General features: G+C 39.8%; 1 protein-coding gene across 1 annotated transcript in view; it reads left to right on the top strand.

Annotated features, from left to right (window-relative positions):
• The window catches only part of METAP1 (methionyl aminopeptidase 1), a 63248-nt gene that overhangs the window by 11048 nt on the left and 32885 nt on the right, over positions 1 to 19315 (top strand). Inside the window, exon 2 of the mRNA XM_027837630.1 lies at positions 18471 to 18522. Within this exon, the coding sequence (XP_027693431.1) occupies positions 18471 to 18522 (52 nt within the window). The remainder of the gene's footprint in view (positions 1 to 18470; positions 18523 to 19315) is intronic.

Here is a 19315-nt window from a genome sequence, read left to right as displayed (position 1 = left end):
AATTCTTTTGAAACAAATCATTTTACCTGAAACTTTATTCCCTTGTGGAAGAGCCACAGGAGAGGGAGGTGTGTCCAAAATGTTAACCTGACCATTAAGTATGCTTAAGTATCAATTTGGACTTTGTTCGATTATATATAACCACCGTTTATGCCAGGGGATCTTTTTTTGTGTCATGGACCCCTTTGACAATCTGGTAAAGCCTATGTAGGCATCTCTTCTCAGAATCATGTTTTTAAATGCACAGTATTACAAAGGAAATCAATTATACTGAAATGCAGTTACTAGGACATTTTTTTTTTTCTAACGTTCATAGACATGACCCAGGTTAAGAACACTTGCCTTACACCACAGCTTTCATTAGTCTTCCTTTGTGGATGTGTTACCTTATGTATCTCCTTATGTATCTAGTAGCTCTGTCCAGGTTCACCTCATGCTTGGATATCAGTCATCTAGACATCATTTATCTGGTCAAACAAGAATGGGAAACAAGAAAACAAATGCCCAAGTTAAATGTGACAAAGCTTACATACTTCACGAAAGCCTGCTTATTCTTTTTTTAAACGTAGTTCTCAGGGGCAGCTAGGTGACGAAGTGGATAGAGCACTTGCCCTGGAGTCAGGAGGACTCGAGTTCAAATTCATTCTCAGATACATAACACTCACTAGCTGTGTGACTCTGGGCAAGTCACTTAACCCCAATTGCCAACCAAAAATAATAATAATAAACAATATAGTTCTCATAAGCTTGGTTATCAGTTTTCCCAGTCCATGGTACTCAGAAGGATCAGTGATCCCAGGGATACGTGTATTCTTTACTGTGATGCAGATTGCAACCTACCTATCTGGGCTGCCCATCCTTGTCTCCCCAAAGTTCCACAGAGGATCTGCTTCGTATGCTAGAGGTGTTCTTTGCTTTGCTTGACATTGCCAGGATATCAGTGGAGCACACGGGCTGCCCATCTTCCTTTTCACTCATATTTGTCTTTAATGACATCTTTAATACCACTTCTCCATAGTTTCCTGCCTGCACGTAGAGTGTTGTATCCCGCTTCCCCTTCCCCCACCATGCACCAGTTTGTTGCCTTAGGGGTGATATTTCGTTTTCCATTCTCCAGAATTTAGAGTGCTTCATGTCTCACAGTCATACAACAATAATGAGAGAATATTGGTGTTAATAAGTTAGGCCTTTCTTTGAAGGACAAGTTTGGGAGGTCATTAAAGAACTTTGCAGTTTCCCAAAGGCAGTCTGACAGTCTCCTCCTTTTGCTCAATTCTGGACCAGCTGATCGTCCACTTGTGCCTGTCCAGGATAATTACTTAGGTACAAATGAATATATGTGCATAAACATATATATATATATAGATATATAGATATATACACACACACAGAGAAATGGATGAGTATATGCATCTATCTAACTGCATATCGTAGTCCAGACAGTAGGTATTCTACTGGATTTTTGCTGGGTGGGACAATTGGATCAGACTCTTTAGGGTGATAATGGTTCTCATCTGAGAAGCTATGCAGTTTCCTGGGGCTTGGTGCAGGCAGCATGATATCATCTCCCAGCAAGCACATGTGGAGGACTTCATCATCTATAGGGAATTTCTTGGTTTGGACTTTGGATTGGCTCTCCCATGACTGTAGCAGACACCTGTGGAGAGTATACATCTCTTGTATTACGCCTCATTTGATATTAATGATCTGAGAGTATCTAGGCTCTGTTAGATCGGTAAAGGGTTCCTCTCTAATTTGTATGAATGCGGGAACGACATCTTGAGGAGAGCCTTTGAGGCTTCATTGGCTTTACTAAATCAGATTGTTGTTTTTCATAGTCAGCAAACAATAAGCATTGACATCATGTATTCTCTATGGCTTTGAGTGACTTTTGGGACACTAGATGTGATCTCCGATGGAATATTGCTTGAACAAACTTTCTTATTCTCATCTAATACCCTCATCAAGGGTACACTTCATGTGTTCATACATTATCATAAAATCATACAGATGAGGAAATAGGCATTTAGGTAAGCAATTATGAGTGATTTTTTGGTGACCTTTTTTGGTAGATTTTTTCCTCTATGCCTTTATTATCTTCTCCTTCGAATGCCTTGAGAACAGATCCCTCAATGCCCTCACAATTGTGTTGTCTATAGCATAGATTTTATGTACTGTTGGTCTAGTTCAGCTATTGTTTTCTTTTTCTTTTTTTTAAGGTAGTTGGGGTTAAGTAACTTGCCCAGGGTCACACAGCTAGTAAGTGTCAAGTGTTTGGTCTGAGGCCAGATTTGAACTCGGGTACTCCTGACTTCAGGGCCAGTGCTGTATCCACTGCGCCACCTAGCTGCCCCTATTGTTTTCTTTAGCACCACTTAGACTGACTCTATAAATACATCTGAAACTGATATAAGAATGTAAGTATGGTGTCTCTACTGTCCTTTGATGGTGAAAAGTTTGTTATAGAAATCTTTGCAGATCTTTTCTATCCTTTTTTCTCTTTGTAGTTTTCCTCCAAAGCTAATCTTTAAATATTCTCCGGAGTGATGACTGCTTACGTAGATGTCTTCTCAAATTTTATTTACATTTGCTTTATCTTCCACTACATCTCTGTTTTATGAGGGAGAAAGAGAAGGGAGTAAGCATTTGTGTAGTACCTACTGTGTACCAGGTATGTGCTAAGTACTTTAGAGATATTTCATTTGATCCTCATAGTAGATTAAGTTGTAGCTGTTTCAGTTGCAAGCCATATTGTTTTCTAATTTTTTCATAGCTTTGTGTTTTGATTTTACTCTTAACAAGTTGTTAGTTGCGCTGTATAGTAGTATACATTTCTTAAGTAATGAGGCATTTTCTGGCTGTTAAAACATCAATTATGAGGGCAGCTAGGTGGTGGAGTGGATAGAGCTCCGGCGTTGGAGTCAGGAGGATCTGAGTTCAAATATGGCCTCAGACACTAGCTGTGTGACCCTGGGCAAGTCATTTAACCCCGATTGCCCCCCCCCAAGCAAAAAAAAATCAATTAAACAATGAGCATTTATTATTACATTCTGTGCTAGGCATTATGTTGCACATTGTGGATGTAATGACAAAAATGAAACATCTCTTGCCCTCAAGTCAGTGGGAAAACACCTTACACTCCTAAAAGTACTTAAGAAATGTATACTAAGTAAATATGAGGCATATTCAGTCGTTGTAGTGATATACTAGTAGCTGGGAGGATTTGCCGAATGCCTTCGCCATGCTGGAACAAGGGGGACAGCTTGTGCAAAAGCAGAGAGACAGGAATGAAAGAATGAATGAAGCATTTATTAAATGCTTTCCTGTGTGTAAAGCAGTGTGCTCAATAGAAGTTGCTGCTGTCACCAAGCTTACATTTTAATGGGGGAGACAACACATTTTGAAGGTTTCAGATTCAAGTCAAATGGAAAAGCCCTGTGTGTGCTTTATGCCCCAGGGGCTAAGTAGATGTTAATGCTTCTTCTTAAATGCCATTTCCACTAATAAAATGATACTCGATCGTGCCAAGGACTTGGTTGAAAAGAATGTTCCTTTCTGGGTCTTCAATAGCTGTGGCTGTAGCACTTGCAGGGGCAGTGGTCAGGCTTATTTCCACTGGAATTGCTTCCTAGGATGATGTCTATGGAACATTGTTATTCTCCAGGCTCTCGGAGGTCTTAGGAGAGATGGTGGTCAAGGGGGTGACGGTGGTTTGACTTGCCTCGAATGTTCTACCTCCTGTCTGCCCCTCAGGGTGCCTTGTTGTCCATCTCACCTGTCTTGTGAGATAGACTGTCATATTTTGAGGAACCCAAAAATGTCATTTTGAGTCTGAGTATATAAAGGGGAGTAATGTATAATAAGCCTGGAAAGCTAGGTTAGCACCAGCTTGTGAAGTGCATTAAATGTCAGAGAAGTTTGTATTTGATCCTACAGGGAGCCACTATAGTTCATTTTAGCAGGGGAATGGTATGGTCAGATTAGTGCTTTAGGAAAATTACTTTGGTAGCTGTAAGGAGGCAGGAAGATCAATTGGGAAATTTTCAAATAGATTATGCAAGTAGCAATAAAGGCCAGAACCAGGGTAGTGGTTCTGTGGACTGAGAGAAGGGGATAAATGGATCCAGCTTGTACTAGACTCTGATAGTTAAAATTTCAGTGTGAGCATTATACCGCTGAAATGGGCAAATACTACAAATCAGGGCTTATTTAATTTTTTTATTGGTTGTCTGGACTTGATAAAATGGTTGAGAAAATGTTAATGCAGATTAAATCTAAAAGTGTGTTGATCGTATTTTTTCCCCCCAGGGACTCATGTGTGGAGTTTGAATGGGCAAGACTTAATAACTGATTGGATTTGTGAAGAGTCTAGGATGACTCCTAGGTTGCAATCCTGGGCAACTGGAAGGCTGGTGGTTCCTTTGACAGAAATAGGGAAGATTACAGGAGGAGTGGGTTCAGGAGAAAAGACATTGGGTTCTGTTTTGATGTCTATGGGATATCCTATCTGAAATGTCCAAGAGACAGTCATATTGGACTGGAGCTCAGGAGAGATACTAGAACTGGGTATATAGAACTGAGAGTCATCCACTTAGAAGTGATAATTGAACCCATGAGAGTTGATGAGGTCAATGAGACTATGGAGAGAGAGAATACCCAGGACAGAGTCTTGGGGTATATCTACATATAAATGATATGTTTGTTCCTGCAAAAGATAGAAAGGAAAAGGTGAAACAGTCCCTGCTCACAAAAAATTTACATTCTACTAGGGGAAAGAAAATAGGGATGTGAAAAATGCATTTTATTTCTCTTCTATTTTTAAAAATAACTTTTTTAAAATACCTTTTGGTCTTTACAGTATGGTTTCTTATTTTTTCTTCTCTTTCCCTCTCACTCCCCCAGCATTTGAACCTTCCCTTGTAATGGAAGAAAAACAGTCGAGCAAAAACAACCAAACAGTAAATATGTACCACTCTGCCCCTACCTTTCTTGCTTTTATGTCCCAGGAGGGTGTATATACTTCATTATCTTGAACAATGTATTTGAGAAACATTTCTTTCAGTGATTCGAGGGATTAATGTTTTGTTTTAATTCAGTTTTTTTCCCCAAATTTTTAGGTAAGATTAAAATATTAGAAAAACAAGCTGGAGTTTAGAGGAATATTGTTGTCCCTATCAAGGCATAGTGTTTGCTATAGTTGAAAGAATTAAGCATGCCTGTATTTTGTTAAAAACATAATTTAATTGAGTGTTGAAGAGCCATTCATCCTTCAGTTTTTGTTTTTTAAGGACATGTGACAGTGAAAGGAGGTCTGGGATGTGTCCATATTCTGTCTTGCATCAGTTTAAAAAAAACCCCACCCTGCTAAATTTATGCAAGCCCTTTGGAAAATAGCATATTGAGAAACAGATGCTGGCTGTGTTGGAACTTAGTAGTAAGGTCATTACTACTTTGAAGGAGCTTTATCAAGTCCTGTGACCTCATTTAAGTGGACATAGTTGTGTTAACACTTATAGTTACATCAGTTATTTCCAAGTATTAATCACTACATGAGATGATTTAATTTTGGAAATCTTGAGCCTCATATCCTTTTTTCATGTGATGAATTTTTTGATAATAATATCTTATGTGTAGTTGGCATGTGATATGTTGACCTGCTTGCTGTCTGTTTTCTGACAATTCTGTTCAAATCCAATAATGCCCAGAGTTATGAAAACACAACGTGGTAATAATGGTCTTTAGCAGCAGTTTTGCAGACACCTACAATCCAGAATGAAGGTAAATCTCCTGACCTTTTAAAATCAGACCCAACAATGAGTCCTTCCCCCTCCTTCCACAGAAGAACCCAGTGTTAGTTATGAAGAAGATAGGATATCTAGAGTTCAGAACTTGTAACCCTAAAAGGAGATTTTAAAATTACTTTTTGTAACATTTTGATGATACGGGGCCCTGTTTATTATTTAGAAGGTCGTTTTCCCTTCTTTGCCCTTTCCCCTAAAAAGGGACAGTAAGGAGAGCTGCCACTTTTTTGTAGCTGATATTGGATATATTAATATTGAACCCTTCCACTCCTTAGTTTATTACAGAGTCTTAGAGATTTAGCCATTTAGCCTGCAACTAATGTCAGAGACATTTGAACTCAGGTCCTCATGATTTCAAGTCATTGCCTTTGGCCATCCTCTTTGTCTTCTATCCTCTAGAATTGGACTCTGTCCCCAGGCTCTGAGCTCCGATATGGGAACTTTCCCCTTTATCTTGGCCTGCACCAGACCTGTCTTTACACTCCAACCACTCCCATCTCCCTTTTTGGTTCTTCTTTATATTTTGTTGTCCATCATTAGAATGTAAGTTTTTTGAAGGCAGGATCTGTCTTGTTAGCTTCTGTTTGTATCCTTAGAACGTAATACAGCACCTCGCATATGGTAAGTATTTAATAAATGCTTTTTCTTTCATTCATTTATTTATTCATTCATGTCCAGCACACTCTACTGCACTATTTTGTCCATTGAGTATAATAAAAAAGATACTATAATGCTTGGGGCTTCTTTGTGAATCCTTTTCTCTTCCAAGTCTAGACCTAAATTTCATTTATTGCTCAATGTAGATTGGGCAGCTAGGTGGAGTAGATAGATCACTGGGCTTGGAATCAGGAAGACTCATTTTCTTGAGTTCAGTCCAGCCCCAAATACTTACTTAGCTGTGTGACCCTGGACAAATTATTTAACCCTGTTTGCCTCAGCTGCTCATTTGTAAAATGGGCTGGAGAAGGAAATGGCAAACCATTCTAGTATCTTTGCTAAGAAATCCCCAAATAGGGTCATGAAGAGTTGGACGCAACTGAAAAATAATTGAAATCAATGTAGATTGTCAACTCTTTTACAATTTTTGTTCTTAGATTGTTGCCTGAGACACTAAAAGGTTAAATAATTTTCTTAGGGTCACCCAGAGGCAAGATTTGAACTTGGGTCTTCCCAAATTTTGAAGCCTCTCTTCTCTGTTCACTACTCCAAGCTGCCTCTCCTTTACATCTCTGAAGTAGATTCAATGAATTTTCAAGTTATCCAGGAAAGAGAAAATGAAAGAACCGTTATAATTCTGGTATTATGGTTTTTAATTACACTTTTTTTTTTTTTTGAAAATTTGGTAATGTTTGTTCTCATTTAAACTGACTAACCAGAAGACCCATTCTTTTAAGAATACCTGAAATTGTGTCCTACTTATCTTAGTATTCTTAATACTCCTTTGATGAAAACTCATTTCAGAAACCCCCTGATTTTATTGCTCAAAATACATCATACCTTAGTTGGCTTTTGTGAGTTGTAGGCATTGGTCCCCAGCACTTATTGCAGTCCATCGTGTAGAGGCCTGTCCCTGATCAACCAGGCAGAGCTCCAGCAGACCCACGGTCTAGGGTCTGGGCCCTTGTTGGGACAATCTGCCAGAAGGTCAAGGACTCACCTGTGATCACATAACTAGTAAATGACCGGCCTGGGGTTTGTTCTTTGTTGGCCCAGCAAGGTCATGACCCCAACGTCAAAGCAGCATCCCCTGCCTCCCAGGGCTCTCCGGGTAGTGGTGCTGGAAACCTTGGGAATGTTGGGGGAGTGGGGGCAGATGTTACTGTTTTGTTTGATGAGGCATGGGAGAAGGGGTGTTGATTGTTTTTATCATACAAGCTCCAAAAAAAAAGACACTGTCTTTTTTTAAGCCTAAGCTGAGCCAGGCATCCTGACCTTTTAGGATATAGTACATTTTTATTTCTAATTGATAAGAAATCAAGTTTTCTCTCTCCATACTTTTCTAATTTTTTTACATTTTCATATGGAGTGTAAGCTCCTTAAAGACAGGGACATTTATCTTTACTCATGCACACAGTCTTGCACACAGTAGGAAAATAATAAATGCTTCTTGGATAGCTTGTGTTTAACCACCCACAATAGTAGTTCTGGGTCTAATGAGGAAAAGATCATTTCCATATTACACATTTAGTTTTGAAAACTTCTCTCCTGTTCTTGGAGTTAACGTTTACATGTTAAATTGCAGGAGACATAGTTTCCATTTGAACCATGAGGTCCAGTTTCTGAATATTTAGCAGCCTGATGCAGTGAAAACACTGAAGTTGGAGTCCTAAAGCCTGGGGTCAAGGGCTGGTTCTGTCACTAATCCAACACTGAGAACTTGGCTGAGTCACTTCACCTCTGAGCCTCAGTTTTGTAAAATGGGGATTGGGATTCTTGGCATTTTTGTCTCATAGAGCTATATGGACACCCTTGCTATATGACAGCATGAGCTTTTGTCATCAAATGAAATCATTTACGTAAATTTCTTTGCCAACAAACTTTTTAAAAGCTCTTTAATGTAAAGTAAAACAAGAATAAATCCAGTTTTAATACATGACAGACTAAAGGTGGAAAAGCAAGTCACTACTGTGCAATTCAATTAAAAAACACTGAGTACCTGCTATGTGTACCGGCTATGGTAGGCATACAAGGATAAAGTGGACAGCTGTCCTTGTCCTCAGGGAGCTTATATTCCACCAGGAAGGAGTGTGTGTGTGTAGAGAGATGGCAGGTAGGGGTTCAGATAGGCGAATGCCTGATAATTTGAGTGGGGAGGAAGCACTACGGAGGGCTCCAGGAAAGACTTCCTTTATGAGGAGGAGCTACAGAAGCGCCAAAGAGAAGGGCCTAGGATGGCGACTTGGAGCACCCCTTACAATTAGGTAATGGAACGTAGACACACACACTGATAGACTTGTTGCCTGCCACATTCAAATGTAAACTCAAGATGAGTGGGATCATTTCCTTACTTGAATCCCTAGTGCCTAGCGTGTGTTACTCTTAATGAACAGTTGTTGGTTGATGATTGATCTGGTTCTCAGTCAGTGTAGGACAGATAATCAGTAGTGTTTAATGCTGAAGAGAGAAGTAATATTGTGAGGACTGAGAGGTGATGACAACCTTCTATCTGATGGGGAGATTGGAATCCAGCTTGCCCTCTGGGACCTTGAGTTCATCTTACAGATAGAATGGAAAAGCTCATCTTCAAACAGTAGCACTGGGAATGGGGAGCTCAGGAAAAGGCTGGCTTAAGAGAGATACTCATAGATGTTGTTTTTACAAAATTCAGCAGAGATCTCTGGAACGTGGGGCAGAGGGACTGGGGAAGAGAGAGCAGCACTTGGTGGTGGGGCTGTGGGCACAGATACAGAATAGAAGCTGTATTGGCAACTTTTTTTATTCTTATTTATTTATTTATTTTTAAAGGCGATTGGGGTTAAGTGATTTGCCCAGGGTCACACAGCTAGTAAGTGTCAAGTGTTTGGTCTGAGGCCAGATTTGAACTCAGGTCCTCCTGACTTCAGGGCCGGTGCTGTATCCACTGCGCCACCTAGCTGCCCCTATATTGGCAACTTTTAAGTCTGGGCTTCCATTGTGACGTTTTTTCTTTTCCTTTTTAATAGTATTAATACCTGGAAATGTGCCCATTCAGTGTACATTTCTGTTTGCCTTGAAGAAAGAGCCCCCTGGATTTGGAATACAGAGGGTCAGCTCCAGATCCTGGCTCTGACTAGCATCTTCACTTCTCCCAGCTCAGTTTTATCAGCAGTAAAATGGGGATAATAACATGCTACCTACTCTACTGGATTATTTATTTATTTATGTATTTTACTTATTTTTTTTTGCAAGACAATCAGGGTTAAGTGACTTGCCCAGGGTCGCACAGCTAGTGAGTGTCATGTGTCTGAGGCCAGATTTGACCTCAGGTCCTCCTGACGCAAGGGCTGGTGCTCTATCCACGGTACCACCTAGCTACCCCTACTCCACAGGGTTTTGAAGAAAAGTGTTGTAAATCTATTATCATGATGGCTCCTTTGAAAGATTGCCCTCATCTTTGCAGTGGTGAAGTCAGAGACCTGGCTTAGAGTCTTGGGTCTGCTGCTTTCTACCGGTTTGACGTTGAGGAAAGTACTTCACTCCTCTGGGCTCAGTTCTGCAAACTGAGGGATTTGGACCAGAGGTCCTAAAAAGTCCCCAACCGCTCTAAATCATCCCATGACTTCCTCCGAGAGGGTAGGGGACTCACATGTCATGTAACCTAGTAAGTGGCAAGGCTGGGCTTGAACAACCAGATCTCCTGACTCCTAAGGCCAGTGTTCTTTCCACTGTGTTTTGCCACCTCTTGGTACTCTTGGAAATTGTGTCTCTGAAAGAGTAATTTTCATACTTGTAAGAGGGGTTGCAGTTGAGAAGGATTACTTATTTACTTTTCATCAATTATCAGTTAATAATAATTTAATAATCAAATAATGATAGTTAATCAGTTAATAATAGCTAGCATTTATATAGCATTTTAAGGTTTGCAAAGCATTTTGGATATGTTATCTTATTTGATCCTTAAAACAACCTTGACAGCTAGGAACTATTATCCTCATTTTTACAAATAAGCAAACTGGGGCTCAGAGGAGTTAAGTGACTTCCCCAATAACACAGCTAGTGAGTATCTGAAGCTAGATTTGAACTCAGGTCTTTCTGACTCCAAGTTCAGCATTCTATCCCCTTGTGCCACCTAGTTACCTATAATAATAAGCCTTTATTAATTGCCATCTGTGTGTCTGGTGCTGTGCTGGGCACTGGGGAATAGATACAAAGATAAAAGTCAAACAGACCCTGCCCTCAAGGTTTCATTTTATCACTAGAGGCACTGTTAGTATATATAATTTCTTTGGGGTAGGAAGAAAGGCATTAGCAGTCTGAGAGGTATGGAAAGGTCTCTTGTAGCAGTTGGTGTTTGAACTTATAATAGAATTTCAGTATTACATTAGTTTGGCTATGCTGTGGGTGAAATCTTTTCCTTTTTTTTTTGTCTTGTAATCTCCCTGGTGTGTGGGAACTTCTTTCCATTGATCTTATCTGTAATTTGAGAGTGCTCCGCAGAGTTGCTTGGGGCACTGAGGGCTATGTGTGGTCACATAGCTAGCCAGTGTGGGAGGGAGAATTTGAACCCATGCCCAAACCAGGCCCTGCTCTCATGGGAACAAGCTGTTTTAAACAAACGATATTTGAAAATATATACTTTCAAAGATAATTCAGTTAGAGGTTACTTGATTTATAAAGTATTCTCTTTAGAATTCCTAAAAGTAAAATGCTTCCTCCAAACATTAAAAAATAAAATTCTAGTGACAAAAAATTCAAATGATACTATTTCAGTCTATATTGTTGCGTAAAAGAGTGTCAATACAGCTCTATAGTGAAAATCTCCTATAACATGCTTTGCTTATTAGGCAAGATTAGTTCTCTTCCTGAATACCTTATCCAATAATAAGAATGACAGACATCTTTATATTACTTAGTTTTGCATTATTCCATCTCATTTGATCCTCACAACAACCCTGGGAGGTAGGACCTGTCATCCCCATTTTTACAGATGAGGAAGCTGAGGCAGACAGGAGGGTAGAATTCCTTGCCCAGGGCACACAGCTAGTAAGTGTCTGGGACCAGATTTGGACTTTGGTCTTCTTGACTGCAGACCCAGTGCACCACCCTGCTGCCTATTATCACCAGGTCTCCTGTATTTGAAAAACTAAAATCTAACTTCCAGTCCACCCTTCCACAATGTGACCATATTCATCTTGCTAAAACACTACTTAAACATGCCTCTTTTCTGCTTAAAAATCTTCAATGACTGCATATCTCATGGAGCCAGGAGTCAGAAAACCTGGGTTCTTCTAGATCTGGCTCTGCTGCTAATTAGCAGGGTGCGTTTGGACAAATCACTGGACCTCCCTGGGCCTATTTCCCTTTTGTAAAGTATGACCACTGGATGAGATGAATTCCAAGGTACCTTCTAGAACTAACATTCTGTGACTAAGTCATAGCATGGGTTTTTACTTTGGGGTCTGTGACCTTGTTTTAAAAAAATCTTGGTAATTCCATAGTTAAGGCAGCTGGTGGCACACATTGGATAGGGCCCTGGTCCTGGAGTCAGGAAGACCCATGTTCAGATATAGCTTCAGACACTCAGTAGCTACGTGACCCTGGGCAAATCATTTAATCTGTTTGCCTCAGTTTCTTCACTATAAAGTGGAGATGAAAGCAGCATCTACTTCAAAAGTTTGTTGTGAGGATTAAATGAGATTTGTTTTAAAAAAAAATCTGTTAGCAATGTGTCTGGCAACTAGTAGATGCTATATAAATGCTTTTTCATTTCTCTTCCTTCCCTTCCATTTAATTGGTTTCTTTTATAATCCCTATGTGTTTTATTTTATGTATTTAAAACATTCTGAGGAGGGGTTCATAGATTTTAACAGCTTCCATAGTTGTCCATCACACAAAAAAGGTGAAAAAGCATGTTCTTACCAGGATGTGAGGGAAGCAGTGAAATAGCAGAGGAACATTACACATGATCGCATCCACACACACTCCACCTCTCTCCCTCCCTCTTTCCCCCTCTCTCCCCAAACCCCCCGATCTTGTTTCTGTCCCCTGTTTTTGCCTTCTCCTCTCCATTCACTTGCTGCATAATCATGTTGCATTGGTTCAGCCCTTGAGTTTTTGCATTTTTGATCAGCCTTGCCTGGGTCTTTCTTTTCTGTCTTTATCCAGATTTTTAAGCCTCTTGATAAACAAGGGCTTGCTCCTTACATTTTTTTGTATTTTCCTAAGCATTTAGCCCAACACTGAACACAGCATACACTCAGATATTTGTTAAATAAATACGTCTAATGTACCTAGTGACTTAGCTCACACCAACATAAATGTTGTGCAGTGAGAACTGACATTGACTCAGTTGTGCAGATAAAAATGCTGGTGGGGTAGTTTTTGATAATGGGAGCACCACAAGTAGGATGACAGTGGCATAAGGAATCATTTACTCTTTCTGACCTAATTAGATTGGTTATAGAATGCCTAGGATGACCTAATGGAGAAGTTTTTTAGAAATCCTCACTGTCCTTCCCATATCCACAAGGAAGATAGTATGGAGTTTTAAGAAATGGAAAAAAAAGAGTTTAGTTCAACCTTTTCATTTTGTGGATAGCAAACGTAGGCCCAGAAGGCTTGTTTCTACGGAAAAGCCAACGTGGCAGAATGGACCGTGCGCTGGCCTCAGAGCCAGGAAGAGAAGACTTCTAGGCTGGTCTCTGACCCCTGCTGGCTGCTGTGCTTCCCTTGCAGACAAGTCACTTCCCCTTTCAGTGCTGGAGGCTGGAGGCTGGGGCTCTCCTAGTGTGGTCCAAGGAGGGTCCACCAGGTCAAAACTGTTTATGCGATAGTACTAAGATGGTTTACTTTCTCATAACCCACATAAACAAAAGTGTTGGGTGGGGCCGTGTCCCGGATAATTAAGAGTGTAGAGAGCCCCTGAGGCCAAGAAGTTTTAGCATCATGGCTCTAAGTTGAAGAGGAGGTATCTGATCGGCCTTGTTACAGAGTAGAATTTCTCATTGCAGGAGCTCCCTACCCAAACTTTATTAGAAGTCGAGTCTAGAATGGCTCATCTTACTCTCCATCTTCAATTCCTATCGATCCTTTAAAACACCAATCCTGACTTCTCTATGAAGCCTTCTAGTCTCACGTACCCTTTTTGCACCTCTCATCCAGTGGTTATTTTGTGTTTCAGTTAATTTTGGGGGGGGGAGTGGTGGAGGGGACTGGCACACACAGGAACCTAACAGAGAGCCACCTACTTTAGTGAGAAAAACCCACGTGTTCAGAGCGGCTCTCGGCTCTGGATGGCAGGTATTGATGTCTTTGGTCTCTTCTGGAATTAGACACAGCACAACAAAGCCATGTCACTGCTTTGCTTCCCTACTGATCTTCCTCACCCTTCTCCTGGACAGATCTTCTCCACTTTGGACAAATCACTGACATGCTCTTTTACCTCACAGTCACTCTTTACTAAGTTTATGCTGTTCCTTTAAGCCTGGGAACTGCAAAACTCCCTAATTTGGCTCTTCATAGTATAGACCACAGGATACTACATTGTTGGATCACCTCTCGGCTCAGGCTCCAAACCGAGCAGAGCCCAAGGCAAAACTCCAGGTTAGCCCCTTGGGCAGTATAGACCCACCCAGCCAGCTCCTCACTCGTGAGGATTCCAGGCTGTCCAGTCAGCTCCAGATCTGTTCTTAGAGCAAGAACAGATGCAAAGCCTAGCTTTTCCTGATTCTCTTTGAAACCAGAGAGGGCAGTAAGGGAGCAGCTCTCAAGCTCTCTAGCTGACTGTGGAAGGCTGGAGGTGAAAGGAGCTCATGCAGCCAGTCAACAGGCTCCCCAGCAAAGCATGTGAACGTTGTGTTCTTGGCTGATTCTCCTGATTGCTTCTTATCTCAGTTCCGTCACCGCTTTGTTTTTGTTTGCTTTAAGACACTGGAGTAGTGAAAAAACAATCTCCTGGTGATCAGTAACTGACCTTTCTGTTCTGAGGCAAAACTCATGAAATCCACCTGACGTTATGAAATCAGCGGTCTTTATTTAATTTTGCTATAATCCCCAGTTATTTGATTTACTACTTTGTGAGTTATAACCTCACCAACAAGGCACATAGCGTGGGTTTGAGCACTTTGCCTGAATTCAAGTGTGACAAATCTGACACTTGCTAGCCTCTTGACCTTGGGCAAGTGACTGAACTTCTGTCTGCCTCAGTTTCCTCATCTATAAAATGGGGACTGTAATAGCATCTACCTCATAAGGTTGTCATGAGATAGTATTTGCAGTGTGTCCCAACCTTAAGTACCATATAAACTTATTATTGTTGTTAATTAGCTGAGGAACCACAATGCCCTGCAGCCACAGTCATTGCTTTGCCCTCAAGCAGTTTCCTCTCATCTGAGAGATGAAACAGTAAAACACAATATGACATACAGAACTGTGCTTTTCCGTTCTGCTTCCCAGTGAGAGTGACAGACTGGCAGATGATGTTAAGAATCAGCTTTGAGATTATCAATAAATAATGATTGACTGTCTGTAAAGTTTAAAATAGTGTATTTCTTAGTTAAGAACCACTAACATTTTGGAGGACCAGATCAGGATCCAAAATGATCTCAACAGGCTAGAACATTAGACCACATAAAATAAGATGAAAATTTCATAGAAATACATATGAAGTCACATACTTGGCTTAAAAAGAGAACAGCATAGGTATTAGTTGTGACCTGTGTATGCTTAGATATCAATCTTCCTGAAGTTCTAGGGCTTTTAGTGGACTACAAGCTCAGTGTGAGTTAACATAGATTGTTGTTGTGATTCATGACTGGATTAAAAGAGGAGACATAGAAATTAACAAGGAAGTTAATAGCCCTGAATTCTGCCTAGATCAAATCCTGTCTAGAGCATAGTATTCAGATTTAGATGGCCATTTTAGCAAGGATATTTATGTGTGCTGGAAGAGCATTAGAAAAGAGTGGTAAGGGGCAGCTAGGTGGCGCAGTGGATAGAGCACCGGCCCTGGAGTCAAGAGGACCTGAGTTTAAATCCGGCCTCAGACACTTAACACGCACCAGCTGTGTGACTCTGGACAAGTCATTTAACCCCAATTGCCTCACCAAAAAGAGAGAAAGAAAAGGGTGGTAAACTGCCTCAAGATTATATTAGATTTGTCAGTGCTTTCCTGGTTTATTTTTCAAGAAATAGCTGAGAAAGTTGTTGACAAATTTTTTGTTATGAATCAATTCCTTTTGAGTACAGTGAGATTTTTGTGAAAGAAGAGCAAAATGACATCATGTACTATGGGTTTGGGAGTTTTACTTAAGGTGATACAGTCTATATGATCTTTTAAGCACAGTTTTACACTTAAATTACAAACAAGCTATGGATTATGCCTTTCCCTTAATACTAATGTGAGATTCTTTCCAGCTTATCCATATGTGTCTTGTTTGTATATAGTTGCATGTTGTCTCCCCATTAGACTGTGAGCTCCTGGAGCTCACGCTGTATATAACTCTACTATTTTTGCCTTTCTTTGTATCCCTAGCACATTGTTTGTTATGTGGTAGGTACTTAATAAATTCTTCTTGATTTGACTATCAGTGCCATCCATATCTTATGGCATTCCAGTACCCCTTTATAGATTATTCAGAAAGATTAAAATACATACAGTATTTTGTGCAGGAACACCCCATTTCTGTTTTTACTAGTGTACATGGAGGGAGACCATTCTAAAATATATTTAGAATCATAGGGAAAGGGATGGCACTTGTGATTGCATTGATGTAGGAAACTCTCAACTCCCTTCACCAAAGCCTTCTATGCAATTTCTTTTCTTGGAGAGTTGCCTGAGGCCCTGAGATCTGAATGACTTGCCCCATCATAGTCACTGAGTGTCATATTGTGAGTAAGCCCTTATTTCCTCTTTTGATGGCCACTTCATAGCAACTACCTCTGTCTAATTCATAGCAGCAGAACTTGAGTTATAAATTTAAAGAATGCTTGCACTCTATTGTAAATTGTGAAGTTGAAAAAGCAGGGAAAACTTGATTTTCTTTTCCAACTCATGAAAAACTACAAAGAGGAAGATGAGAACAGAACTGCATAACCTTATTTTAACCTGCCTAAAATAGTATTTTCCATTTTTGTTAACAAGTTCCTCACTTATGAAGTGTTTGGATGGAGGTGAGAAAGAGAAAAATATTTGGGGAGGGGGGAAAGAAAAGAGAATTTATTGTAAAGAAAAAAAAACTGGATTATATAACTTTGTTTTGCTTAAATGCACTGTTTATGAATGTTGTTTTTGGTTTTGCGTACATGATTTTGTCAATTACTTTTTACATTTTTATTTCCTGGGAAAAGGCAGTACCAGGAAATAGCAGCAGATTTAGTCATTAAAAATCTGCCAATATTTTTAAAAGCATCTTTATTGAGGAATCATAGACTCCTAGAAAGTTCCTAGGAAGTTCTTTGTCCTAGAAGTAAGTCATCTGTTTAGCTCAACCTGCCTCTCGATATGGGACCTCTTCTACAAATACCCCTGAGAATGACCACTTCACTTTTTCTACGCTAAAATAGCCAACACATTGGCCTTATTCATTTTTTCTTTTCTTGATTTTTGTTACATTTAAAACAAGTAAGAAATTTGTACTGTAAACTCCATGTAGGGAATGGCTTGTTAAGCTTTGTATCTCTGTCCCCTAGTAGTGTGGCATAGTGGATAGAGGTCAGGCCTTAAAGTCATGAAGATCTAAGTTCAAGTCTTAACCTCTGACCCAAACTGACTTTGTGTGAGTGGGCAAGCCACTTGACTTCTCATTGCCTCTGGCAGCTCTCTTAACACTATATATGTTAAAGTTATTTTGTTGACCTATAGTAGTAGTTTCCACACACCACTGTGTTTCGTACAGATGAAATCATGGGTATAAAACCCCACTACCCAAAAGAAATTCTCATTTCCTAGCAGAATGCAGTCCACATAGTAGGTATTTAATAAATGTTTGTTGAACTGAATTAAGCAATATTAAAATAATAGACCATAGTTTTCAAAGTGGTTTAGCATATATCACTTACCATCACATCACGGTCATTTGATTCTCCAAGGAATACTGTGAGACAGGGCAGGTGATATCCTTAGTTTTACAGATAAGAAAGGAAGCTGAGGCCCCAAGGAATCAAGGGACTTGTCCACAGTCATGAAGCTAATTATTAATGAGAGACACAGCCAGGCCTAGAATGGGGTTTCCAGGCAGCTTGATGGTATTCTGATACAGTTGGGCTGAACATCGATTAAGTAGTGTGATCATTCCTCTTTCCTGTTCATCTCTCTTATTTTTCCTCATTTATGTTTCCTCCAATAAGGTATTGCCTCCTTGAGAGGCCATTTTCATTTTTGACATTCTATCACCAGAACTGAGTACAGTGTCTCAGCTCTAACAGGCATGTGGGAGGTGCTCACGAATGGCTCAGTTGGTGACTGATTTGAGTTAGTTATCTTAACTTTGATCTTTTCATGACCTTTGGGTGTTTGAAAATGCAATATCTGTTTATATTCATGTGAAAGCTCTTGCTACAATTTGAGTTACTTGTATGGTGTTGAGCTCTTTGAAGGAAAGTCTGTACAAAAATATGGTGAAGTAAATTGTAAACCATTTGTATTTCAGATTAAATGAAAGTTTCACGATTCACCTGTTTCTCTCTGGTGTTACGTAAAACCATTATTATAATTTGAAAAATGACTGTACTTAAAATAAGGAGATGTGAAAAGAATGAAATTATACTAAAAAGTATTCAATAATATGATCTAGACCTCTTTGAACACTGTTATTACCAGTGATTTAAGCTTAGTCTGCTTTTTGAAGTGAATATTTGAACAGATGTCATGAATATTTGTTTTTTTCCCTAAGATTTTACCAAGAAAAGCCACAATTATTCATGTTCTGTTAGGCCATGTAAGCAAGCAGAGCTCTTCTCATTCCCCAAAATTTCAGTATGTTTCTACTAAGGAAGGCACAACACTAACTTTTATAATATTTGCAATTTTAGGAGTGTTTTAAGGGAAGCTGGGCCACTCACAAGTTACTACACAAGAAAGCAAGTAAGTAAAATCACATCTCTCTTCTGCTATCATAAGCATTCTATTCAGAATTTCAGTCTCCTAGAGTGTAAGCTCCTTGAGGGCAGGGGCTTTGGATTTTCATTTTGTCTTTGGATCCCCAGTACGTTGCAGAGTGCCTAACATGTAGTAGGTGCTTGGTGTTAGGTTGAATTGGGTTGGGTTTTCACACCACAGGGAAAAAAAAATCTCTTGCTTTGCTAAAAGGAATATACTTAGTATTATTTTCATAATGCTTCTGAGCTAAGACTTGCAGGATGTGTTGCTCTTTACTTAAAAATGAGTAATGTGCACACAGTGCTTTGCAGACCATACAGTTTACTATCAGGGGTTCTTAAAACCTTGTTTGTGTCATGGACCCCTTTGGTAGTCCAAGGAATCACCAGTGACATCACACAAGTATAGACGAAAAGAGTGTGACCAGCCACAGGATCAATCTAATAATTTCAGTAATTCCTAAATGATAAGCATAAACAACGTTTTGAGATACGTATATCTATGTAATATGTGATGTAAAGCTGTTTGGGATTCCTATTGGAGACACAAATCACGCCTGCTAACGATACTACTTTGGTTTGTCGCCTCCATGTATAGTCGAAGGACCCGCCCTGTTTCCCTTAAAGATTTGTGAAAATAAGGAGTGGGATATTCTTTTTTAAAGTACTCCTAGTCCTGTACTTATATACCCAAGTGATGATGGATCGCTTCTCTCCCCCACTTTTTTCAGTCATCCAGCTCATTTTTTTTTTAAAACAAATATCTTTTTCTATCCCTG

This window comes from Vombatus ursinus, unplaced genomic scaffold (genome assembly GCF_900497805.2).
Source record: "Vombatus ursinus unplaced genomic scaffold, bare-nosed wombat genome assembly UNPS02014821.1, whole genome shotgun sequence".
NCBI classification, from domain to species: Eukaryota; Metazoa; Chordata; class Mammalia; order Diprotodontia; family Vombatidae; genus Vombatus; species Vombatus ursinus.
The sequence above is the reverse complement of the archived record's forward strand: the minus strand, read 5'-3'. Positions and strand labels throughout refer to the sequence as shown.